At 42.9% G+C, this 26,803-nt stretch overlaps 1 protein-coding gene across 1 annotated transcript; it reads left to right on the forward strand.

Moving 5' to 3' along the window:
* Positions 1-3,372: 3,372 nt before the first annotated feature.
* LOC115188794 (kremen protein 1) lies at positions 3,373-25,957 on the forward strand. Its single transcript, XM_029747644.1, has 8 exons — positions 3,373-3,551; positions 11,042-11,195; positions 12,763-12,872; positions 13,108-13,203; positions 13,810-13,936; positions 19,194-19,367; positions 20,316-20,400; positions 20,684-25,957. The coding sequence occupies exons 1-8, from the start codon at positions 3,549-3,551 to the stop codon at positions 20,841-20,843; spliced, it is 909 nt and encodes a 302-aa protein (XP_029603504.1). The 5' UTR covers positions 3,373-3,548; the 3' UTR covers positions 20,844-25,957.
* The last annotated feature ends 846 nt before the right edge of the window (positions 25,958-26,803 follow it).

Consider the following 26,803-nt stretch of genomic DNA (forward strand, 5'->3'; position numbering starts at 1 on the left):
CCAACTGGCTTTACAGAGTCAGACAGTATATCTCGAGAGAGCCATGTTTCCGTGAAGCAGAGTATATTACAAGCGTGGGTGAGACACAGGGTGTAGAGAGAAAACCGCCCTGTGTTGGACCAGGACATTTGCGGTACGTTCCAAATGTCACCCTATTCCCTTTATAGTGTAACATTTTTAACCAGTGCTATGGTCTAAAGTAGTGCACTATATAGGGAATAGGGCTCTGGTCTAAAGTAGTGCACTATATAGGGAATAGGGCTTTGGTCTAAAGTAGTGCACTATATAGGGAATAGGGCTCTGGTCTAAAGTAGTGCACTATATAGGGAATAGGGCTCTGGTCTAAAGTAGTGCACTATATAGGGAATAGGGCTCTGGTCTAAAGTAGTGCACTATATAGGATATAGGGTGCCATTTGGGATGTAGACTTGGTTAGTGAACGCTCAACGCTGGCCTTTTGCAGCTTGTCCTGTTCGTCTTTCATCCTTACGCTAACACCATCTGAGGCATCTCTCTCTCGCTCTCCCTCTCTCTCTCTTTCTCTCTCTCTCTCTCTCTCTCTCTCCCTCTCTCCCTCTCTCCCTCTCTCAAAACAACACATGCTGTAGTCCCTAGGTTTTAGGTCTTAACATCCAGCATGCACCAGTGAACGTGTGCTAACAAGATGTCTACAAGCATCTGTTCTAGAACTCTCTGAACTCTCTAGAACTCTGTGTGTCAGAGAGTTTCATGTCATTCTCTCTCTAACATGTTACTGTAGAGATGTATTAAACCCTCACCTTATTACTGCACATGAACAGTACATTCAAGGTTATATGTTTGATTTCCCTATTTCAATGGAAAGTTATCAAGGTTTACACAAGTCTCATTCAGCAGTCAGGTGTTTGTGGTTAGCTAGGAGGCTAAGCTAATGCAGATATTGTTGTAGAATTTGCTTGGTTGGCACTTTGGGTTGTTTTTAAACTGTCATATCAATGGGTTGTCTCTTAAACTAGGCCTGACAGTCAGATAGAGCCGCCTGCTCTCTCTCTCTCTCTCTCTCTCTCTGTCTCTGTCTCTGTCTCTCTCTCTCTGTCTCTCTCTGTCTCTCTCTCTCTGTCTCTCTCTCTCTCTCTGTCTCTCTCTCTCTTTCTCTCTCTCTCTTCTCTCTCTGTCTCTCTCTCTCTATCTGTCTCTCTCTGTCTCTCTCTCTCTGTCTCTCTCTGTCTCTCTCTCTCTGTCTCTCTCTCTCTCTCTCTCTGTCCTCTATCTCTGTCTCTCTCTCTGTCTCTCTCTCTCTGTCTCTCTCTCTCTGTCTCTCTCTGTCTCTCTCTCTCTGTTCTCTCTCTCTCTCTCTCTGTCTCTCTCTCTCTCTGTCTCTCTCTCTCTCTCTCTGTCTCTCTCTCTCTCTCTCTCTCTCTCTCTCTCTCTCTCTGTCTCTCTCTCTCTGTCTCTCTCTCTCTGTCTCTCTCTGTCTCTCTCTCTCTGTCCTCTCTCTCTCTGTCTCTCTCTGTCTCTCTCTCTCTCTGTCTCTCTCTCTCTCTCTGTTTCTCTCTCTCTGTTTCTCTCTCTCTCTCTCTCTCTCTCCGTCTCTCTCTCTCTCTCCCTCTCTCTCTCTGTCTCTCTCTCTCTCTCTCTCTCTCTCTCTCTCTCTCTCTCTCTCTCTAAAGGAGGCTATGTTCTGGCCTACAGATGGATGACACATTTCCTATTTGAGACAATAGCGTTGGGTTTGAAATTAGTTTGATATTGTGTTTTATATGTTCTCTCTAATATATTACACCCCTAGAACATAGAAATGAAATGACAACTACCCAGTGTTGAGGGTAGTTGTTTTTCTTCAAATATGGGTTCATTCTTCACACAGTTTTCAGTGCTTAATTACAGCGTAGTATTGCTTACTTACACAGTGTTTAGAGAACAGACAGTTGCCTTTTTGCTTACAACCCAACGCCCCCCCAGGACAGTGGCAGCTTCTCTTGTCAGCTCTGGCCATGTCGTCAGAATTTGACTTTTGTAGTTCATTCATATTGTATCACTTTACTAGCTGTCCATTCTGACGCTGTGTTTATCACTTTACTAGCTGTCCATTCTGACGCTGTGTTTATCACTTTACTAGCTGTCCATTCTGACGCTGTGTTTATCACTTTACTAGCTGTCCATTCTGAAGCTGTGTTTATCACTTTACAAGCTGTCCATTCTGACGCTGTGTTTATCACTTTACTAGCTGTCCATTCTGATGCTGTGTTTATCACTTTACTAGCTGTCCATTCTGACGCTGTGTTTATCACTTTACTAGCTGTCCATTCTGATGCTGTGTTTATCACTTTACTAGCTGTCCATTCTGACGCTGTGTTTATCACTTTACAAGCTGTCCATTCTGATGCTGTGTTTATCACTTTACTAGCTGTCCATTCTGACGCTGTGTTTATCACTTTACTAGCTGTCCATTCTGACGCTGTGTTTATCACTTTACTAGCTGTCCATTCTGACGCTGTGTTTATCACTTTACAAGCTGTCCATTCTGACGCTGTGTGTATCACTTTACTAGCTGTCCATTCTGACGCTGTGTTTATCACTTTACAAGCTGTCCATTCTGACGCTGTGTTTATCACTTTACTAGCTGTCCATTCTGACGCTGTGTTTATCACTTTACTAGCTGTCCATTCTGACGCTGTGTTTATCACCTTTAGCTCTTATTTGACCGGAGTCTCAGGAGACCTCCTCCGCTCTGTCATGTAGACTTTTACCCACTATCTCAGCTAGATATCTCCGCTAGATCTAAACTAGCTTGCCCAGACAATGCACATACTCTAGATTCCAACACCCACTCACTGTAACTCAGCCCCCCATCCTTCTCCTCCTACCTCTCGCCCCCTCACCCTCATCCTTCTCACCCCCTCTCATCCTACCTCTCTCCCCCTCACTCCCATCCTTCTCCTCCTACCTCTCTCCCCCCCCACTCCCATCCTTCTCCTCCTACCTCTCTCCCCCTCACTCCCATCCTTCTCCTCCTACCACTCGCCCCCCTCACTCCCATCCTTCTCCTCCTACCTCTCTCCCCCTCACTCCCATCCTTCTCCTCCTACCACTCGCCCCCTCACTCCCATCCTTCTCCTCCTACCTCTCTCCCCCCACTCCCATCCTTCTCCTCCTACCTCTCTCCCCCTCACTCCCATCCTTCTCCTCCTACCTCTCTCCCCCTCACTCCCATCCTTCTCCTCCTCCCTGTCACCCTCATCCTCCTCAATCTCAAACAGAGGCTAGAGAATTCCGGTGTGATGATGTTTATTTTGTGCTGGTGTGCGTGTATGATCTCTGTGACACACAGACTCATCATGGGATTTGTAGTAAATGCCAAATGCAGCGTGTGATTGTTAGTATAGAAACATATGTCATGCTGAACTACATAGTTAAACCCCCTGCTCTCCTCTCTGTTTCCTGTAGTGCCTGGTAACCTGGGCTGTTTTAAGGACAGTGGCGACCCTCCCACCCTGACAGGGAGCAGTCAGACCTCTAACAAACTCACCGTCCAGAACTGCATCAGCTTCTGCCGTAAACAGAGATACATGGTAAGACAGACTACACTATGGAGATGTATTGACCGTCCCAAATGGCACCTTTATTCCCTACATAGTGCACTAGTTTTAAATCAGATTTGACCATGGTTTATTGATCATTCCTGATGGCAAATGGTCATATTGGCGGGGGGAATGCTGTCTTCCTTATTTTCTAGACCAGTGGTCACTGGTCAAGATCACTTTCTGAGTCATAATGCATGCCGAGATCTACCGCTCTGATATTTTATTAACATGACATTAACCAATTAAAAACAGTTCTGTAGCACTGAGGTTTGTTCAGTAAGCTATAGGCCCAATACATGCCAATGCATTGTTGTTCGGGTCATTTTTTTAAATTATATTTCTAAATTTGAGGTAGGCTATATGATCACACCGGTAATAGACCCATTGTCGTATTACTTGTGAGGCACAGCTGAGTGAGCATACATTTAAATAATTATCTTTTTATTTTACTGGTGCTGATGGTGCCTGCATCTGATGGTCAGTCTCAGCAGAGGGAGGGAGAGAGCAGCAGACTGAGGGTCCGCCTCTCAACATCCCTCCGCTCTCCCTTTCCTCCACTGACACTGACCAAAAAGGAACACCGTCTTCCAGCTGATGGCGAAACTCGAGTCACACCGCATTATTTCTGCTTCATGCACAAATTCACGTTGTTACTCCTATGAACAGAGAAAGTGAAATATTCCTTGATATTAAAAAAGACCCAAGCTGCTAATAATAACAACAACGCAAGCCTATAGATACACTTTCCTACTCATTCATTACAGCTGCACTGCTTGTTGTAGTGCTGAGTGGAAATAAGAAGAATGTGCATTTTATGGCTTATTAAAGTGTTGAATACAGTGTTGACAGATCTGAGTAAGAACCTAAACATGAACTCACTCATAAAAGCAGCAGCTCTTTGCTGTATTCGTTGACAGTCTCTCTCTAGTCATGGTTTTAAACGTTTTGAAATCTCACAGTTTCAATTTTGCCGTAGCTTTCTTTTACAGGCTGACTACTCCGCTCGCGTCGCGTGGGTGAGCGTTGCAAAATAAATTTAGACATCTATATTATTCAATTATTTGTCGTGTCTTTGGCATCATTAAACTGAAGACTGTTATTTTATCAAATCAATTCTCTGTAATTATTATTACGTGATTATACGAATCATGTAAATGTAATTAACTAGGAAGTCAGGGCACCAAGGAAAATCTTCAGATTACAAAGTTATAATTTTCCTAATATAACTTTCTGATATTTTAATATCTGATCAATTAGTCTTCTAATTAATGAATTATTCTTTACCTCACGTTAGTCTCATTCCAAACGTCGTAAATTGTTGGTTATCTGCACGAACTCAGTCTTCACTATGAATCATCCATACATCAATTGTCTTAATCATTTATTTATTAACTAACTAAATAATCACAGAAATGCATCAACATACAAATAAAGTAGATATGGTTACAAGGAAATGATAGGGGATGTGCCCTAGTGGGCTAAACCGGTATGGCGGCTTGGTAGACAAAGGTACTGAGAAGGGCGTGAAAGACAAAAGATACCACACAGTTGATAATTATAACAATTGAAAAACTAATCCTTTGCACCTGAACGCTCACTCATTCAGGGAATAATTGCAATCAATATATATATATTTACGCTCAGGGTGTCGTCGTGATCTCTGTTGGAATCGTCCTTCTGTCTGTTGGAAGTTCATCTGCTCATCTTTTGTGGTTAGAATGGATACTTCAGAGTCCCATTCAGAAATGTTCTTATAGAATAGATTTTTGGGCAGTTGTCAGCCTTCGCATTCAATGGTACACAATTCCTAGCTGCAGACCAGTAATTAATATAGAAGATTTGCTCTTATTCTGTCTGTATCGATAGTCTCAGAGTTTCAACAACCATTACAACCTTAGCTTATACTCAGATTTTATGGTCTCTACTCAAACCTTAGCCCTCTCGGTAATCGAGGTAAGCTTGGTCTCCAGGGAAATTCCCAAGGTGGGGATTATATCCAGAACAGTAGGAAAGGGCTGTCCCAGATCAATGTCTGTGCTCATGGGGCGGGCCAATGACTTAGTTAAACTCCAAAGGAAATTGGAGTTTCCTTCATTAAACAGTTTATAATCACATTGCATCATTTCACAAATAGTTTCATCTTTACTCATTCATTTTATACAACAATTAGATGCAAGCCTCACAACTGAGACTCTTGTATAAACAAAGTTATGGTAATGTGGCTGTATTGTCGCTCATGAGTTTCACAAACATTAAATGAAATGGACCGGTCGTAGCTTGATTCTCCCCCGACTGTGTACACATTCTCCAAAACATAGACATTGTTCAGTTCTCAAGTTCTATGATGGAGAAGAGGTTCCTTTGTTCTCCTGTGAAACCTTCTCTCTCTATACTGCCTGGCCATGAGGAGAGAGACTCCTCTAGGAATTTATGACCTGCGATAACAGAGCCTGGGTGTAGGGGGAAGAGAGAGGTGGTGAGAGATAGAGAGGGGGATGGTGCTCGCTATACCCAAAGAGGGCCACGTCATGACATATTGCACCCACACTGCTCGCGCATGCCAACGAGCGTTTGCGTTGCCAAGGGCTAATACCCTGACTACACCGCTCGCGTCGCGTGCGCGAGCATTGCAAAATAAATTTAGAAATCTATATTATTCAATTATTGCACCCACACTGCTCGCACGTTTCAACGAGTGTCTGCATTGCCAAGGGCAAAAATAGAGGTCAGTTATATTTGTGACGCAGATCGCGCTGCAAGTCCTGCCTCTCCCATATCCTCATTGGTTTATAGAAGCAGGTACCCACATGCCACATCTCCTCATTGGTTAAACCCATTTGGGTGACTGGAAGACAAATGAGGTCAGTGGCAGTAATGCACCTAATTTATGAAAGTTGCCAATCGCAATATAAAGTCAAGAGAAGAAAAGGCCTGGAAGGAGGAGAGATGTCTAGAAACGTTTCGGTTGACCGTTTTATGTGTGGATTAATTGGCGGAGTAGAGGACCTTGTGCATTTCAGGTAAAATAATAACTCAATGTTAATATCTCAGGACAAATTATCTAGTAACAGCAAGCTAGCTAAATAGGACAAGTTAGCTAGCAAGTGCAAGCTAGCTAGCTAAAATTCCATAAATATTTAATGCTTTTTGACCTGTCCCCAAATTAATATAATTGGTTCAGAGTTGGTTTTGATATTTTAACCTGCATGTCGTGATCACGTTTGGTGTGGGGGGACAAAATACATGTATGCACTATGGCGCATGCGCACAGCCGCTTTGGGTTCCGTGTTATGACTCCTACGTTACTGCAGACTCGGTCATCTGAGCAGTCTGATTGGCCAGCGGAGGCATCGTGCACTTGACTTTCTCTCCAGGAAAGGGAAGGCAGAGTTTGTACCTTCAGACACATGAAATGGCAACAGTTTGCCTACCTGGCGCGCAGGGCAGCTGAATTGGCTGCACCTATCACCAACACCTCGAGACCAATAAAAAATAGGAACACAAGGCTTTATCGTTGGGTTTTTTACAGAAATGTTTGGCGATCCACTAGAAATGCCTTGGAGATCGACAAGTCGATCGCGATCGACTCGTTGGTGACCACTGTTCTAGACTCTGAATTTCTATGTTTTTAACCATCCTCACATTTCAAATGAATTCAGTGACGCATCAAATGACGACGCATAACAGACAGCTGAAAATGTATGTTCTCACTGGTGCTGACCATGTTTACACTGGCCTTCTATTGTCTACTGACCATGGTTACACTGGCCTTCTATTGTCTACTGACCATGGTTACACTGGCCTTCTATTGTCTACTGACCATGGTTACACTGGCCTTCTATTGTCTACTGACCATGGTTACACTGGTCTTCTATTGTCTACTGACCATGGTTACACTGGCCTTCTATTGTCTACTGACCACGGTTACACTGGCCTTCTATTGTCTACTGACCATGGTTACACTGGCCTTCTATTGTCTACTGACCACGGTTACACTGGTCTTCTATTGTCTACTGACCAAGTTTACACTGGTCTTCTATTGTCTACTGACCATGGTTACACTGGCCTTCTATTGTCTACTGACCACGGTTACACTGGCCTTCTATTGTCTACTGACCACGGTTACACTGGCCTTCTATTGTCTACTGACCATGGTTACACTGGCCTTCTATTGTCTACTGACCATGGTTACACTGGCCTTCTATTGTCTACTGACTACGGTTACACTGGCCTTCTATTGTCTACTGACCACGGTTACACTGGCCTTCTATTGTCTACTGACCACGGTTACACTGGCCTTCTATTGTCTACTGACCACGGTTACACTGGCCTTCTATTGTCTACTGACCACGGTTACACTGGCCTTCTATTGTCTACTGATCACGGTTACACTGGCCTTCTATTGTCTACTGACCACGGTTACACTGGTCTTCTATTGTCTACTGACCACGGTTACACTGGCCTTCTATTGTCTACTGACCACGGTTACACTGGCCTTCTATTGTCTACTGATCACGGTTACACTGGCCTTCTATTGTCTACTGACCACGGTTACACTGGCCTTCTATTGCCTACTGACCACGGTTACACTGGCCTTCTATTGTCTACTGATCACGGTTACACTGGCCTTCTATTGTCTACTGACCACGGTTACACTGGCCTTCTATTGTCTACTGACCACGGTTACACTGGCCTTCTATTGTCTACTGACCACGGTTACACTGGCCTTCTATTGTCTACTGATCACGGTTACACTGGCCTTCTATTGTCTACTGACCACGGTTACACTGGCCTTCTATTGTCTACTGACCACGGTTACACTGGCCTTCTATTGTCTACTGACCACGGTTACACTGGCCTTCTATTGTCTACTGACCACGGTTACACTGGCCTTCTATTGTCTACTGACCACGGTTACACTGGCCTTCTATTGTCTACTGACCATGGTTACACTGGCCTTCTATTGTCTACTGACCATGGTTACACTGGCCTTCTATTGTCTACTGACCACGGTTACACTGGCCTTCTATTGTCTACTGACCATGGTTACACTGGCCTTCTATTGCCTACTGACCACGGTTACACTGGCCTTCTATTGTCTACTGACCACGGTTACACTGGCCTTCTATTGTCTACTGACCACGGTTACACTGGTCTTCTATTGTCTACTGACCATGGTTACACTGGCCTTCTATTGTCTACTGACCACGGTTACACTGGTCTTCTATTGTCTACTGACCAAGTTTACACTGGTCTTCTATTGTCTACTGACCATGGTTACACTGGCCTTCTATTGTCTACTGACCATGGTTACACTGGCCTTCTATTGTCTACTGACCATGGTTACACTGGTCTTCTATTGTCTACTGACCATGGTTACACTGGCCTTCTATTGTCTACTGACCATGGTTACACTGGCCTTCTATTGTCTACTGACCATGGTTACACTGGTCTTCTATTGTCTACTGACCACGGTTACACTGGCCTTCTATTGTCTACTGACCACGGTTACACTGGCCTTCTATTGTCTACTGACCACGGTTACACTGGCCTTCTATTGTCTACTGACCACGGTTACACTGGCCTTCTATTGTCTACTGACCACGGTTACACTGGCCTTCTATTGTCTACTGACCACGGTTACACTGGCCTTCTATTGTCTACTGACCATGGTTACACTAAACAGTGGCAGGTGTTTGTGTTGTGTGTGAACACATCCGGTTAGACCTGGGTCAGACCCATCTCTCAGACGCCCTCTGCGCTGATGAGCAGTGACAGTCAGTCCGTGTGTGTGTGTGTTTGTGTCTTATGCGTGCATGTGTGCCTGTCTGTCTGTCTGTGTGTGTGTGTGTGCGTGTCAGTCCCTCTCCACAGATGACACTGATGTGATGTGATGTAGTATGGTGTGTTGTGATGCAATGTGGCCTGAGACCGCCACATCTATCTCTTAACTGACTACACTATGACAAACAACCATATTCAATCATGAGTCAGTCAGACAGTCAGTGATTAAGAAGCCCTGAGCAAACATTTTCTGCTCGCTAACGCAAAGGAATTCACGTTGGGTTTTCATCCGAAGTCCTTTCTTGTTTACCTGATAAATAGGTAATGATGAAGCAGTGATTCATGTCCCACAGCCTTTAGTTTTGGATCGGTTGGCAGAGTTGGACACACACACACTTACACACACAGAGGATCCTGGCTTTATAAATTCCAGCTTCATGAGAACATTTTCAGAATGAGGGAAAGTGATGCTGTACCTTCGTATGAATTCATTTATGGGAAGAAACATTATATAATGGTCCTCTTTTAACGGGAGACACTGGAGCAGTGGTGTGTGTGTGTGTGTGTGTGTGTGTGTGTGTGTGTGTGTGTGTGTGTGTGTGTGTGTGTGTGTGTGTGTGTGTGTGTGTGTGTGTGTGTGTGTGTGTGTGTGTGTGTGTGTGTGTGTGTGTGTGCGCGTGCGCGTGCGTGTGTGTGTGTGTGTGTACACTCGGTGCTGAGCATGACTAGGTTCCATCTGAATTCTGGAAGGAAGTTCAACATGCTTAAAGAGTTTTGACTATCATCCAAATCCCAAATGGCACCCTATTCCCTTTATAGGATACTACTTTTGTCCAGGGCCCTAGGAGAGGAGGGCACATAGGGAACAGAGTGCCATTTGGAACTCACCCTGTAGTTCTTTCTCTCATTTTAATGCAGCCCAGCGCAGCACGGCTTTAGGAAATGTTTGCTGTGTTTGACTAAGAGATGAAGGTTAAACGGTCTGAGGGCCATACTATTTCAGGCTGGTTGATTTAGCCCTCTGATGTGTAGATGGTACTCAAAGGGTCACCTTGCATCCCAGATAACACTCCATTCCCTATGTAATGCACTACTTTTGACCGATAGGGCTCTGGTCAAAAGTAGTGCACTATATAGGAAATAGGTTGGGTGCCTTTTGGGACATATCCAAAGTGAGTAACTGTTTCTGTTTGTCTCGAAGCACTGAACTACACCAGACCACATTATTATCATCAAATGCCTGATGGCTTTAGACACTAAAATCACTTCATTTCTGTACAGAAAAACAATCTTTTTTTGGGGGGGGGGGGTTGTATGGAATCATTCTGCAAGCCTATTAACATTAGATGGTACTATAACTGTGATCATGTGCCATATCTGTCTTGCTCCGGCTTATCTGCTATCCAGACTTTATGGACTGATTGGATTCACGTTACATTTCTGTTGGCGCTAGTATCACTCCATAAGTGTTGCTCTATGGAGGTTCAGGCTCTCCTCTAAAATCTGATTCCTCTTAATTATTATTATATTTTTTTTGTTTCTTTCTCTCATCCAAATGATTATTTCTTTCTCAGTGCTTTGTCAAGGTGAAGGCCTGACCCTCTTGTGAAGCGTTACACAAGTGCTAAACAAATAAAGTTAGATTAGAATTTCTAATCTGTTGATTGATTTGCATTTCTCTCTCTGTTCCAAAGCTTGCCGGGATGGAGTCGGGTTATGCCTGTTTCTGTGGCAACGACCTGGACCTGCGTCTCCATGGCAAGGCGCCCAGCATGGAATGCAACCACGTGTGTTTCGGTGACCACACCCAGCCTTGTGGGGGAGATGGATGGGTCATCGTCTTCGACAGTGAGTAGGACATCATTTGCTTCGGTCTGTGTACATGTTTGACAGTGAGTAGATCATTTGCCCTGGTCTTGTCCACTACACATGATCTAAACCAACTATAACTTCCCACCGGTGTTTCTATGGTGCTCAAAATAGTTATATGGTGCTTCACCTAATGTGTACAAAGTGGAGTATTTTCTGGTGCATGGAGAAATAAAACTGTATTTTCAAAAGATGACATTCCAGTAAACTGACACATCAATACTCCACAAACCATTGAATAGATGATCTCAGAACCAACGTTGAAAAGAAGTTAGATAAATCAATATGGACGTATCGTACCACCATCTCAAAACATACTTATTAGAACGGTCATGTGAAGAGAATGTTATATTTCTCCCTTTGTTGTCATAAAACAGTTTGCTGATTTTGGCTGAACAATACATGCTACATTTCTGTTTAATAGGCTACACAAGCATCCAGTTTATGGCAGACAACTGCTAGATAATGAGAGACAGATTTCGCAGCTGAACATGATTACAGTAACGATCAAATGTGTCTTGCTCATTCCAGTCTCATCTTTCCACTATGTGTTGAAAACTCTTCATTCCACTCTGAATCATTTTTTAAAACCTTTATTTAACTAGGCAAGTCAGTTAAGAACAAATTCTTATTTTCAATGACGGCCTAGGAACAGTGGGTTAACTGCCTGTTCAGGGGCAGAACGACAGGTTTTTACCTTGTCAGCTTGATCTTGCTTTGATCTTGCAACCTTGTGGTTGCAAGTCCAACGCTCTAACCACTAGGCTACCTGCCACCACATCATTGAGAGAGTCTGTTGTATGTGGTTTCTATAATAACTCTGACAACATATGAGTCACTGGGGTGAGTTGTACGACAGGGTTTAGTTTACATATGAGTCACTGGGGTGAGTTGTAAGACAGGGTTTAGTTTACATATGAGTCACTGGGGTGAGTTGTAAGACAGGGTTTAGTTTACATATGAGTCACTGGGGTGAGTTGTACGACAGGGTTTAGTTTACATATGAGTCACTGGGGTGAGTTGTAAGACAGGGTTTAGTTTACATATGAGTCACTGGGGTGAGTTGTACGACAGGGTTTAGTTTACATATGAGTCACTGGGGTGAGTTGTAAGACAGGGTTTAGTTTACATATGAGTCACTGGGGTGAGTTGTAAGACAGGGTTTAGTTTACATATGAGTCACTGGGGTGAGTTGTACGACAGGGTTTAGTTTACATATGAGTCACTGGGGTGAGTTGTAAGACAGGGTTTAGTTTACATATGAGTCACTGGGGTGAGTTGTAAGACAGGGTTTAGTTTACATATGAGTCACTGGGGTGAGTTGTAAGACAGGGTTTAGTTTAGTTGAATAGGATCCCCATTAGCTACATGCAGCAGCTACTCTTCCTGGGGTCCACATAAAACATCAAATACATAACAGAACAGCTAAAGGCTATAACAACATAAACAAACACACTTGTCTGAAAGACTTATAAACTTTGCACAATGCAAACGTCAATAATGAAAGCGTTATTAAGTCAAGTGTTTTCTGTCTGTTTAACTGCAGCTCGAGTGGGGGCATGCGGAGGTAACTACTCTGCTCCCTCTGGAGTGGTTTACTCCCCTGACTTCCCTGATAAGTATGGAGCTGGGAGGGTTTGCTACTGGACTGTCCAGGTACGTCTTGGATCTGTACTCTTTTACTGTTAAGGCCTCTCTCCTACCCAATATCCCAGTCCTTTAGGTTGCTGTTTTGTTTAGAATGCTGCGTTAGTTTTTTTTTCTCTGTTTCTTGCCTATTGTAAATCGTATTGTAAAGCTATATATAAAACCTATTGTAAAGCTATATATAATGATATAAACGTGTATTAATAATATATATGGTTTCTATATGTCTAATTATTATTATTAGGTCCCTGGAGCCTCCGTGATCCTGTTCAACTTCACCTTCTTTGACATCTCGGACCAGACAGACATGGTTGAACTGCTGGACGGCTACACCAACCAGGTAGCTGTTATTACTTTTATTATCTCCAATAGTATCTCTTTATCTCTATTAGTCATTGTAGTTATGTATTGGTGCTGTGAAGAATGTTGTATTGCTTCCTTGTATGACATGTGCTATACGTTACAAAATAAAGTTTGATTGGTTGATTGATTGGTTGGTTGGTTGATTTATTGATTGGTTGATTGATTGGTTGGTTGGTTGATTTATTGATTGATTTATTGATTGGTTGATTTATTGATTGGTTGGTTGATTGATTGATTGTTTGATTTATTGATTGGTTGATTGATCGATTGATTGGTTGATTTATTGATTGGTTGATTGATCGATTGATTGGTTGGTTGATTGATTGGTTGGTTGGTTGGTTGGTTGATTGATTTATTGATTGGTTTATTGGTTGGTTGGTTGATTTATTGATTGGTTGATTGGTTGGTTAGTTGGTTGGTTGGTTGGTTGGTTGGTTGGTTTATTGATTGGTTTATTGGTTGGTTGGTTGATTTATTGATTGGTTGATTGGTTGGTTGGTTGGTTGATTGATTGATTGATTTATTGATTGGTTGATTTATTGATTGGTTGATTGATCGGTTGATTGGTTGATTGATTGATCAGGTGGTGGCGAGGTTTGACGGCCGTACCCCTCCCCGGGAGCTGGTCAACGTCACTGGAGACTTTGTTATCCTCTACTTCTACTCAGACCGAACCAACCAGGCACAGGGCTTCGCTGTCACATATCAAGGTGGGTTTACACACACACACACACACACACACACACACACACACACACACACACACACACACACACACACACACACACACACACACACACACACAGACACACACACACACACGCGCACACGCACACGCAGACACACACACGCACACGCACACACACAGACACACACACAGACACACACACAGACACACACACACACACACACACAGACCGAACCAACCAGACACAGGGTTTGCTGTCACATACCAAGGTAAGAGACATGTAGACATGCTGTAGCTCGGGATTTTTACTAGTAAAATCAACAGGTGACGTTCTATTCAAACTCCCTGTCAGAGTAGGTTTAAGGTATTGTTCTCAAATCTGATCATCAACATGATATCACCCACACAGAGGTTGTTTGGAGGTTGTTTGGAGGTTGTCTAAACAATTGTAACAGTTGTACAAAAACAAAGTTTTTATAGTAGCTAAGATAGCAGAGGAGATAATAATTTCCAGATCTCTCTCTGAATGATTTCAGTCCCAGCAGCACACCGACTGAACCACATAGACACACACAGAGAACCACATGAAGAAATGCATTTCCCATTTCTCTCCGGTAGTTATAATGTGCATGAACAGGTGCAGGCTGACATCCTGGTATCCTGGGTCCATGGCAGGGTTTTGCATAGCAACCACGCCACCCGCCCGAACACCCGCCCGCCCGCCCGCCCGCACACCACACACACACACACACCACACACACACACACACACCACACACACACACTACACACACACCACACACACTACACACACACCACACCACACACACACACACACACACACACACACACTACACACACACCACACACACTACACACACACACACACACACACACACTACACACACACACACACACACACACACACACACACACACACACCACACACACACCACACACACACACACACACACACACCACACACACACACACACACACACACACACACACAACACACACACCACACACACACACACACACACACACACACCACACACACACACACACACACACCACACACACACACACCACACACCACACACACACACACACACACGACACACACCACACCACACACACACACACCAGACACACCACACACACACGACACACACCACACACACACGACACACACCACACCACACACACACACACACACACACACACACACACACACACACCACACACCACACACACCAGACACACCACACACACAACCACACACACACAGCGAGAGGTAGGGGGGGAAGACAGGCAGGGGAGACTCCAAACAATGCCGCTGGCAGGCACCTTTTCTCTTCTCATTTGCTAGCCAATGCCTCACAGCAGCAGGTGATATTGGTGTTGCATATTTAAATGTTTTGTTTTTCTAGGAAAACATACTAATTCACAGGGTGCATGTTGCTGCATAGCAAGCATTGCTTCTATCTAGACATGTTGTTATTGTGCACTCATTAATGATGCTGGTATATCGGTGTATTTTATTAACACATCACTATCTTTATTCTCTATTGATGTACACGTCACCTCTCAATCTGAACACACATTTTTATCACACACTCATAATAGAATCAAAGTATTTACTGATAAGTAGAAATTCTCTGTTTAGACCAAACTGTTGTAAACATCCACTATTGTTTCAGGTCCATTACTTTAAGGAAAAGAGCTCTCAGCACTACTCTCTCTGAGTTAGTTTATATGGTTGACATTATAGCTAAGAGCCTACAGGGCTAGAAATCACATACACAACCCCCTACACACAACCACCCACACACATAACCACCCACCAAAGCACCCAAACACAACCACCCATACAGAGAGAGAGAGAGAGAGGGAGAGCTACAGAGAGAGAGAGGGAGAGAGAGCTACAGAGAGAGAGATACAGATAGAGACAGAGATACAGAGAGAGACAGAGAGAGAGATACAGAGAGAGACAGAGAGAGAGATACAGAAAGAGAGAGATACAGAGAGAGAGAGAGAGAGAGAGATACAGAGAGAGAGAGGGAGAGAGAGCTACAGAGAGAGAGAGAGAGCTACAGAGATAGAGAGAGAGAGAGATACAGAGATACAGAGAGAGACAGAGAGAGAGATACAGAAAGAGAGAGATACAGAGAGATACAGAGAGATACAGAGAGAGAGAGAGCTACAGAGAGAGATACATAATCCCCATACTTTAACGATGACAGCTTCTCCATCCTGGAGGGGGATATCAACCATTTCCATACTAGTCTGTGGCGACCTAAATGCCAGAACTGGACAACAACCTGACACTCTCAGCACACATGGGGACAAACAGCTACCTGGAGGTGGCAGTATTCCCTCCCAAATATGCCCCCCTAGACACAACTATGACAAAACAACCAACGAAAATGGGTCACAACTCCTGCAGCTCTGTCATGCGCTGGGTCTGTACACAGTCAATGGTAGGCTTTGAGGAGACTCCTACGGTAGGTACACCTACAGCTCATTCCTTGGCAGTAGTACTGTAGACTACTTTATCACCGACCTCAACCCAGAGTATCTCAGAGCGTTCACAGTCTTCCTACTGACACCCCTATCAGATCACAGCAAAATCACAGTCTACTTGAATAGAGCTATGCTCAATCACGAGGTATCAAAGCCAAAAGTAATATTAAGAAATGCTATAGATGGAAGAAAAGTAGTGCAGAAACCGTCCAAAAAACAATTAGGCAACAACAAATTCAATCCCTTTCAGACAATTCCTGAACAAAACATTTCACTGTAATAGTGAAGGTGCAAATGTGGAAGTAGAAAGCCTAAACAGTATATTTGATCAGCTTCCCTATCAATTTTTTTTTTTTCAAGCAGACAACCGAAGAAAATGAACAACAATGACAAATGGTTTGGTGAAGAATGCAAAAACCTAAGAAAGAAATTGAGAAACCTGTCCAACCAAAAACATAGAGACACAGAAAACCTGAGTCTATGCCTTCACTATGGTGAATCACTAAAACAATACATAAATACACTACGGGAAAAAAGGAACTGCACGTCAGAAATCAGCTCAATGTAATTGAAGAATCCATAGAATCTAATCACTTCTGGGAAAATTAGAACACACTAAACAAACAACAACACGGAGAGTTATCTATCCAAAACGGAGATGTATGGATAAAATACTTCTCCAATCTTTTTGGCTCTATAACAAAGAATAAACTGTAAAAACATATACATGATCAATTACAAATCTTAGAATCAGCTATTAAAGACTACCAGAACCCATTGGATTCTCCAATTACATTGAATGAACTACAGGACAAAATACAAACCCACCAACCCAAAAAGGCCTGTGGTGTTGATGGTATCCTACATAAAATGATAAAATACACAGACCACACATTTTTATTGGCTGTACTTAAACTCTTTAACATCATCCTCAGCTCTGTCATCTACCCCAATATTTGGAACCAAGGACTGATCGCCCCAATCCACAAAAGTGGAGACAAATTTGATCCCAATAACTACCGTGGGATATGCATCAACAGCAACCTTGGGAAAATCCTCTGCATTATCATTAACAGCAGACTTGTACATTTCCACAGTGAAAACAATGTACTGAGCAAATGTCAAATTGTCTTTTTACCAAATGACCATACAACAGACCACGTATTCACCCTGCACACCCTAATTGACAAACAAACAAAACAAAACAAAGGCAAAGTCTTTTCATGCTTTGTTGACTTAAAAATGGAATGAGGGTCTGCTATACAAATTGTTGGAATGTGTTGTTGGGGGGAAAAAACAAACAACATTATAAAATCCATGTACACATACAACAAGAGTGCAGTTAAAACTGGCAAAAAAACATTTATTTCTACAGGACCGTGGGGTGAGACAGGGATGCTGCTTAAGCCCCACTTTCTTCAACATATATATCAACAAATTGGCGAGGGCACTGGAACAGTCTGGAGCACCCGGCCTCACCCTATTAGAATCTGAAGTCAAATGTCTACCGTTTGCTGATGATCTGGTACTTCTGTCCCCAACCAAGGAGGGCCTACATTAGCACCTAGATATTCTGCTCAGATTCTGTCAGACCTGGACCCTGACAGTAAATCTCATTAAGACAAAAATAATGGTTTTCCAAAAAAGGTCCAGTTGACAGAATTCAGCAAAAATATCCCCAGTGTACAATGTAAAACACCAAATAATGCATAGAGAGCAGAATTAGGCCAATTCCCGCTAATGATCAAATTCCAGAAAAGAGACGTTAAATTCTACAACCACCTAAAAGGAAGCGATTCCCAAACCTTCCATAGCAAAGCCATCACCTACAGAGAGATGAACCTGGAGAAGAGTCCCCTAAGCAGGCTGGTTCTGGGACTATTCACAAACACAAACAGAGCCCCAGGACAGCAACACAATTAGACCCAACCAAATCATGAGAAAACAAAAAGATCATTACTTGACACATTGGACAGAATTATCCAAAACGAATGCTATTTGGCATTAAACAGAGAGTACACAGAGAGTACACAGTGGCAGAATACCTGACCACTGTGACTGACCTAACATTTATTATTTTGGAACTTGTGTGAGTGTAATGTTTACTGTTCACTTTTTGTTTACTTCACTTTTATTTGTCCATTTCACTTACTTTTGTAATGTAAACATATGTTTCCCATGCCAATAAAACCCCTTGACTTGAATTGAGAGAGAGAGCTACAGAGAAAGAGAGAGAGAGAGAGAGAGAGAGAGCTACGCTGAGAGAGAAACAGAGAGAGAGAAAGAGAGACTCCCCTTGAGAGACTCCACTTGAGGCTAAGATGGATGGATGTAAATTCCAAACAGTATGTTACTACATCCATAGGGTGCTGAGCGGTGCTATGGTAATTTCACCCTCAGTTGAGGAGGATAAACGCTCTTAGATGACGTCTGAGGAACGAAGCAGCGGCAGCGCAGCATTCTGTTGTGTGGAGACAACTCAAACTGTAGTATTTGGTTTACTTCTGGTAAAGATTCAGTCAGGTCACCAGTCATGGTAGAGATAAGGAATGAGATTAATTAACTTCCAGGATGTTTCGTCATCTCATAAGGACTCAACATTTTCCTGATTTAGACATCCATGTCTTGACTTTTAGTATTTTTATGACATGAAGAAAACCAAGTGTTCCTGGTTTGGGGACAAATGCAGTAGCAGCCACAGGTAGACACATGGAAACATTCTGATGTGTGTTGTTGTTATTGTTGTTGTTTCAGCTCTGAGAGGCCTGGACACCAGGCCTATGGATGAGGAAGAGGAGGAGGAGGAAGAGGACACCAGTACGGTGGAGCCTCAGCTGGGAGGAGTAACGGAGAAGACTAACGGTCGCTCCTCACAGATCCTCTACGTGATAACATCCAGTCCTGGTAAACCGGACCACAACATGCCAGGTCAGTAGGTCGGACCCAACGGTACCAACGGATACACCTCTAGTATGTAGACATCATCATCTCTCTCCAGCCTTCCCTCCGTCTCTCTCTCTCACCATACCTTTCTCTCTGATAGGGGTTTGTACTATTTCCACTCAGGGGTTTGTACTATTTCCACTCAGGGATTTGTACTATTTCCACTCAGGGATTTGTACTATTTCCACTCAGGGATTTGTACTATTTCCACTCAGGGATTTGTACTATTTCCACTCAGGGATTTGTACTATTTCCACTCAGGGGTTTGTACTATTTCCACTCAGGGATTTGTACTATTTCCACTCAGGGATTTGTACTATTTCCACTCAGGGGTTTGTACTATTTCCACTCAGGGATTTGTACTATTTCCACTCAGGGATTTGTACTATTTCCACTCAGGGATTTGTACTATTTCCACTCAGGGATTTGTACTATTTCCACTCAGGGATGTACATTAACAAAGGGCATAGGTAATACCTACTAAATCCTTTTAGATTTAACTGAAGGCTTTCTCCTATAGGGTTCCTTGTTATAGCTACGTGGTCTCACTATGTTTTCATGACATGTGCATGGATGTATTTAAACAAGTTATTGTTCACCATGTACATCATGTGTAATGAAGAAGGTGTGAGACCTGGGCCAGATATTGTCGGATATATAACGCTGATGTAATAACGTGTGTACTAATATTTTGCCGTCAGAATATGTTCTGATAAAGGTCTTTGGGATAACATGTGTGCTGGCAGTACAAGCATGATAGTACTGTACAAACTCATATGGTCTAGATCTGCCAGACTATTTTTGTTTTATAGCCCCCTTGTATATCTTTCTGATCTGAGGGTCTATAAAATCCCTCCGGATTCTCTAGAAGTGCTAACTGGTATGTATTCCTCTAAAGTCTCTGAGGTAAATTCTATGTTTGTGTGTTGTCAGAGTGGACCATCTACACTCTGGCTGCTCTCCTGACTCTGACAGTCATTGTCATGGTGACCAAACTACTGCTTCACGTCACAGTCAAGTAAGTATTACATTTCCTGTTGTTCACTGTAATTTATGAACAATAAAGTTGTCAAGTTGTATTGTACTAAAGCCTCAGAGTGTAACAGAAGTATAGTTGAAGTATAGTGATGTCTTTTGAAGGTTGTAAGAGCCACAAGCTAATGGAATTTATAACCTACTGTTACTATTCTCTGTCTCTGTGTCTCTCTGTGTCCCTCTTTCTCTTCTTCGCCCTCCTTCCCTCCCATTACCTTTTCCCTCTCTCCTCCTCCCCCCCCCTCTCTCCCCCTCCTCTCTTCCAGATCTCCCAACATCCCGACCATCAGTGGTTCAGAGAGCTGCAGCGGTCAGAGTTCTGGGTCTGAGCCCTGGATCATCCTTTACCAGCCCTCCACCATCTCTCTTTTCAAGAAAAAGCTAAAGAACCACCACGGAGACCTCAGCCCTCTGGTGGGCAACTAGGGAACTGCAGTCTGGTCTACTACCGCCATCACTACTGAACCCTGTACCAGGGCCTACCGTACCAGAGCTAGCAACAGAGCTGGCCGCCCCAAACCAATGAGACTCCATGGGGCACTGAGCTACAAAGTTAACATGCTAACTAATGACTGATTCACTGACTCACTGAGAGACTACTACCAAAATGGTCCAGACAGGGCTGTCTGTGTCTGCTGTGTACAAGGCAGGAGAGGAGAGTAGATGTACAAACAGCTCAAGGTGGACATTTTACTGCAGGGCACTCATATTCTTGGGGTTCTAATTCCATTGTCTCTCCGTGGATGTCTGAAAGATTATTGAAGTCCTCCTCTAAAGACAGGGGTTGGCTGGGGCCAAATCAGATTTCAGTTTCCACGGGACTCCTCCAGAATGCAGGTCTTCCATTGTAACTGTTTCCAAGTGGGGCACAAAATGGCAGACTACGCATCTCTCCTCATTTCATAATCTGCGAACAACAAAGGGAGCCATGCATATTCCCTGTCAATGACTGTAACTGGTGTCTCACATAGAAAAAGGGGGTTGAATCCTGATCGTTATCAAGGGACGAGGACACCAACCCCTTCATATTACGGTACATGTAACTCTAACTCAGTCATGTAAGTACAATTAATACCACTATGGACACTCGGCAGTTATTGAACCACAACAGCCAGCTAAGCCTGAAAGGGATCCCCTTTCCTCTCAGACAGCAATGCGTTACCTGTAGCTATGGTGTGTTATGTAGGCCAGTGTTTGATATAGAGAGAGAGAAGAGAGGTGACTTACCTGTTCTATCTGAGGCGAGGAGAATGGATAGCATGAGTAAGTCATAAAGAAAGAAAGCCTGTGCCACTGCTGCATAATGCCTAGACTGAATAACCAAATCTAAAAAAAGACATGCATACAGAGAAAAAAAGAATAACACTTGCTCGCTTCCTCACTCTCTCTCTCTGCCACACTGCCTCTGGAGGAAACCATGTCAGATGTCTCTCCCATGACTTGGGGTGGACGGAGGGGGAGAGGGAAGTAGGAAGAAAACAGAAGGAGGAGAAAGGTAGAGGAGAGGAGGGTGCCGTTTTCAGGTCATTCTGATTCCCATGTAAAATAGCCTTTTGAGTGATGAAAAATTAATATCACCCATAATATTTGTGGGGGATTTGAAACGCTTGCGGATGGCTAACTACGAGGAAGATTGAAACGCCTATGTCAAGAAACTTAAATGCAGTGTTGCAGTAAAATCATCTCAAGCTAATTTGGATATACACAAAACAACATTGACATTGCATAAATGATGTTAATTTTTTGCACATCTCCCGTTTGGCGTGTCTCTTGTGATGCGATCCACAGCAGAACTGACGGATGTGTTGACATGACAACTACATCAGAGTTTTGAGTGTTCCATGCTGGCTGAAAACCTAGCTAGCCAGTAACTAGCTAACACCAGACACAGATGAAAACCTAGCTAGCCAGTAACTAGCTAACACCAGACACAGATGAAAGAGGAGACATAAGTATCTTTGCCATAGATGAATAAGGTAGACTTTTAATTATATTGGCTGACACCCTACAGTCAAATGTTGGCACCAGTAGAGTAGCTATCTAGCTATATAAACAACGCCCCTCCAAACACACCTTCTCCGATGTTGGTTACAAGGTGGTACTCATTTAAATGAGGTAAGAGAATATCATGTTACCATTGGTGTATTAAAATGACAGAGTTATGGTGATGTCACCCTATACCCTTAATAACTCCACCTCCTTAATCCAAGTGTTTGACATCGGGGGGGGGGGGGTCATCCAATTATCATCACATTTTATGAAAAGCATGATTTTGACCTTTAAAATAGTTTTTGAAATGCTCATAGGTTCTCTCTCTCTCTCGTCCACTCAGCTGTTGGTTCTGATCTGGTTTGACTGGCTATGTCCCAAATAGCCCATAGGGTTCTGGTCAGACGTAATGTATTATATAGGGAGTAGGGTGACATTAGGAACACACACTGTGTTTAAGCCTTAAGTATCTTCTACAAGCCTGCTACTGTAGGCTTCTCTCTCTCACTCCCTCTCCCTCTTCCTCTTCCTCTCCTCTCCCTCACCTTTGCACTCCCTCCCCTCCACTTTCTCTCCACTCGCTCTCCACTCCCCCCTCTTCCCCTCCTCCCTGTGTTTCTGAGTCTATTAGTTGGGATCCTTGTCCACCCTATAACAGACTACGTCACCCTATGACATACTATGTCACCCTATAACAGACTACGTCAACCTATAACAGACTATGTCACCCTATAACAGACTACGTCACCCTATGACATACTATGTCACCCTATAACAGACTACGTCACCCTATGACATACTATGTCACCCTATAACAGGCTGTCACTCTATAACAGACTATGTCACCCTATAACAGACTGTCACTCTATAACAGACTATGTCACTGTATAACATACTATGTCAATGAGAATTACAGTAGAATGGGTGAGACTTGATTTTTTCCCCCACTTTTCTTTTCAATGTGGTCTTGTGTCCTCTCGGACATTACTGAACATATTGTTCTCTTTACGTTGCCACTTGATTACAAGGAGGGGGTAAATCCTGTTGTATATTGTGTAATTCAATGTGACATATGTCCTGCTCTTTCAAAGCGATGGTGAAATCCATCAGTCGTTTGTGTACTTACTCATGAACTGCAACTTAGCTGGGAGGCTGGAGGGTTTTCCCCCCAATATTCAGCAGCTTCAGATTCCCACATTCAGAGGGCTCAGCAGACCCAAACAACCTCACTCAACTCTCAGCTAAACCACAAATAATATGGGGTGAATGAATAAAAGCCCTCATCGGTAGTCCGCTGTGTTAGCAGACAGCAGGTTAATGACACTGGTTCAGTTCACTGTGTTTCTGTAACCTTTGAGGACATGTGAAAGATCACAATGCATTAACGTGCCTCTGGCATACAGCAATTTGTAATTCCATAAAGATAGGTTAAACCATACCAATATGAGATATATGTTTATATAGCAGGTTTTATATGTATAATAATGTTAGGATTCTATTTCTATTGGTCAAGCACTTTTCAGTTTGTCTTTCCCACCAATCAGAAACACAGCCAGAGCTGATTCATCTGGTCCAAAACGTTCATGCGCTTCCATCTGCCTCTAGGTGTACAATGATAGATAAATAGTATTTCATCCAGTTTGGCTCTTATCTGTTCTGGAAACCAAAATCATTTGAAACTTTACACAGTTCTGTTGTTCTGGAAAACAAAAACCATTTGAAACGTTACACAAATCAAATCAAATGTTATTTGTCACATACACATGGTTAGCAGATGTTAATGTGATTGTAGCGAAATGCTTGTGCTTCTAGTTCCGACAGTGCAGCAATATCTAACAAGTAATCTATCAATTCCCCAACAACTACCTAATACACAGTTCTGTTGTTCTGGAAACCAAAACCGTTTGAAACTTTACACAGTTCTGTTGTTCTGGAAACCAAAACCGTTTGAAACTTTACACAGTTCTGTTGTTCTGGAAACCAAAACCGTTTGAAACTTTACACAGTTCTGTTGTTCTGGAAACCAAAACCGTTTGAAACTTTACACAGTTCTGTTGTTCTGGAAACCAAAACCGTTTGAAACTTTACACAGTTCTGTTGTTCTGGAAACCAAAACCGTTTGAAACTTTACACAGTTCTGTTGTTCTGGAAACCAAAACCGTTTGAAACTTTACACAGTTCTGTTGTTCTGGAAACCAAATGGCAAACATTACATTTAGAGCACCTGCTGCAACAAAAGGGTTACAGTTTATATGCAAAATTGTAATGGCTGTGTCCCAAAGGGACCCTATTCCCTCTATAGCGCAATAGGGTGTCGTTTGGGATGGAGTCATTGACACATTGGAATGAGGGATAAGATTTACAGTAGCCTAGGTGTGCCTGTGACTTAATAAGGGGGCCTCGCCTCACAATACAGGGAACGTTCCTCATTTTCCCCTCTGATGTTTGTCTGCTGGGTGACCTCATGTTTTACTTTGGATGTCTGCTCATCAGTAACTCATGTTAATTATAGCAAGACAAGAAAGAGCACGTGCCCCTGGGTCTGTGCTGTTCAGAGCAGTTCATGCTGAGAGGTAGAAAGAGAGCGGAAGAGAGACTGAGGGTGTGTGTGTGTGTGTGTGTGTGTGTGTGTGTGTGTGTGTGTGTGTGTGTGTGTGTGTGTGTGTGTGTGTGTGTGTGTGTGTGTGTGTGAGAGAGAGAGATAGAGAGAGAGCTTGTGTGTATGAAGGACATCAGAGAGAGGAGTCCTTGTTAAACATAGAAAATAATCTAATCTGACAGTTTAAATCTAACAAGGCCATATCTGTTTGGATAGCCTGGTGAAAAATACCAACTCCATTCTCTCCCATGTCCTCCAGTCAACTGGTCAATTCTACAGTACCTTATAATAATAAGGGAAGCTGTCTCTTCTTTTTAGCAGTTGTTCATCTAAATGTTACATGGTACTAGGGTTGCAAAATTCCCAACTTTTCCACAAATCCTGGTTGGAAGATTCCCTGAATCAGGGGGTTATAAGCAGGAAATCCGGAACCCTCCAACCATGATCCGGAACCCTCCAACCATGATCCGGAACCCTCCAACCATGATCCGGAACCCTCCAACCATGATCCGGAACCCTCCAACCATGATCCGGAACCCTCCAACCATGATCCGGAACCCTCCAACCATGATTTCCGGAACCCTCCAACCATGATTTCCGGAACCCTCCAACCATGATCCGGAACCCTCCAACCATGATTTCTGGAACCCTCCAGCCATGATTTCTGGAAAACCTTGGGATTTAGGGAAAGTTCCCAGAATTTTTAAACCCTACAATGTTCTCTGTTCATGAGACGAGCAGTCCTATGTGATATGGGGCAAAATGTGGTTTTGGCGGGGAATACTAAACATTGTTTTCATGAAAATTGTAAATTAAATAGTGAAATTTTAATTTATACAGTAAATTATTGTTATTTTGTATGTGAATGGAATCTAGTATTTTGTATAAGTGAAGTACCTTTGTAGTCTTATTTAATGTGGTCGCTAAATAAATACTGCATGCATGTTTCTTATCCCCATGTCGAGACTTGATTTTTTGACCTTGGTCTGTCAATCCTGCATACAAGACATACCCTACTCATTTTAGGAAGAAAAAATATACAGGTCTTTAGTTCACTCTCTGGATTTACAACTGATGTACTGAACTAGGCCATGGTTATGTAGCCTACATGCAAAGAGAGATGCAAAGTAACAGAAGAATCTAACAGTGGAGATAGCAAATGATGTACAAAGAGAAAAATATTGTAGTATATAAACATGAACACAGTCACTGTAAACCTTCAATGACATTTTACTATCATGAAGTACCTCTTCTTAAAGTTTTAAACATGTCCTTGTATACAACGCTCTCTCCCTCTCTCTCCCTCACAATTCAATTTAAGGGCCTTATCGGTGTTGGGAAACAAATGTTAACATTGCCAAGCAGCAAGTGAAGTAGATAATATACAAAAGTGAAATAAACAACAAAAATGAACAGTAAACATTACACATACAGAAGTTACAAAAGAATAAAGACATTACAAATGTCATATTATGTCTACAAACAGTGTTGTAACGATGTGCAAATACTTAAAGTACAAAAGGGACAATAAATAAATATGGGTTCTATTTCCAATGGTGTTTGTTCTTCACTGGTTGACCTTGTGGCAACAGGTCACACATCTTCCTGCTGTGATGGCACACTGTGGTATTTCACCCAGTAAATATGGGAGTTGATCAAAATTGGGTTTGTTTTCTAATTCTTTGTGGATCTGTGTATTCTGAGGGAAATATGTGTCTATAATATGGTCATATATTTGGCTGGAGGTTAGGAAGTGCAGCTCAGTTTCCACCTAATTCTCTCTCTCTCTCTCTCTCTC

Source organism: Salmo trutta, unplaced genomic scaffold (genome assembly GCF_901001165.1).
Source record: "Salmo trutta unplaced genomic scaffold, fSalTru1.1, whole genome shotgun sequence".
In the NCBI taxonomy this organism is placed as follows: Eukaryota; Metazoa; Chordata; class Actinopteri; order Salmoniformes; family Salmonidae; genus Salmo; species Salmo trutta.

Bases quoted from the DNA above. Each gene is read 5' to 3' on its own strand.
- LOC115188794 (XM_029747644.1), top strand. The intron at 13,937-19,193 runs GTGGGTTTACAC...TTGTTGTTTCAG, and splicing joins CTTCGCTGTCACATATCAAG to CTCTGAGAGGCCTGGACACC. The intron at 20,401-20,683 runs GTAAGTATTACA...CCTCTCTTCCAG, and splicing joins CTGCTTCACGTCACAGTCAA to ATCTCCCAACATCCCGACCA.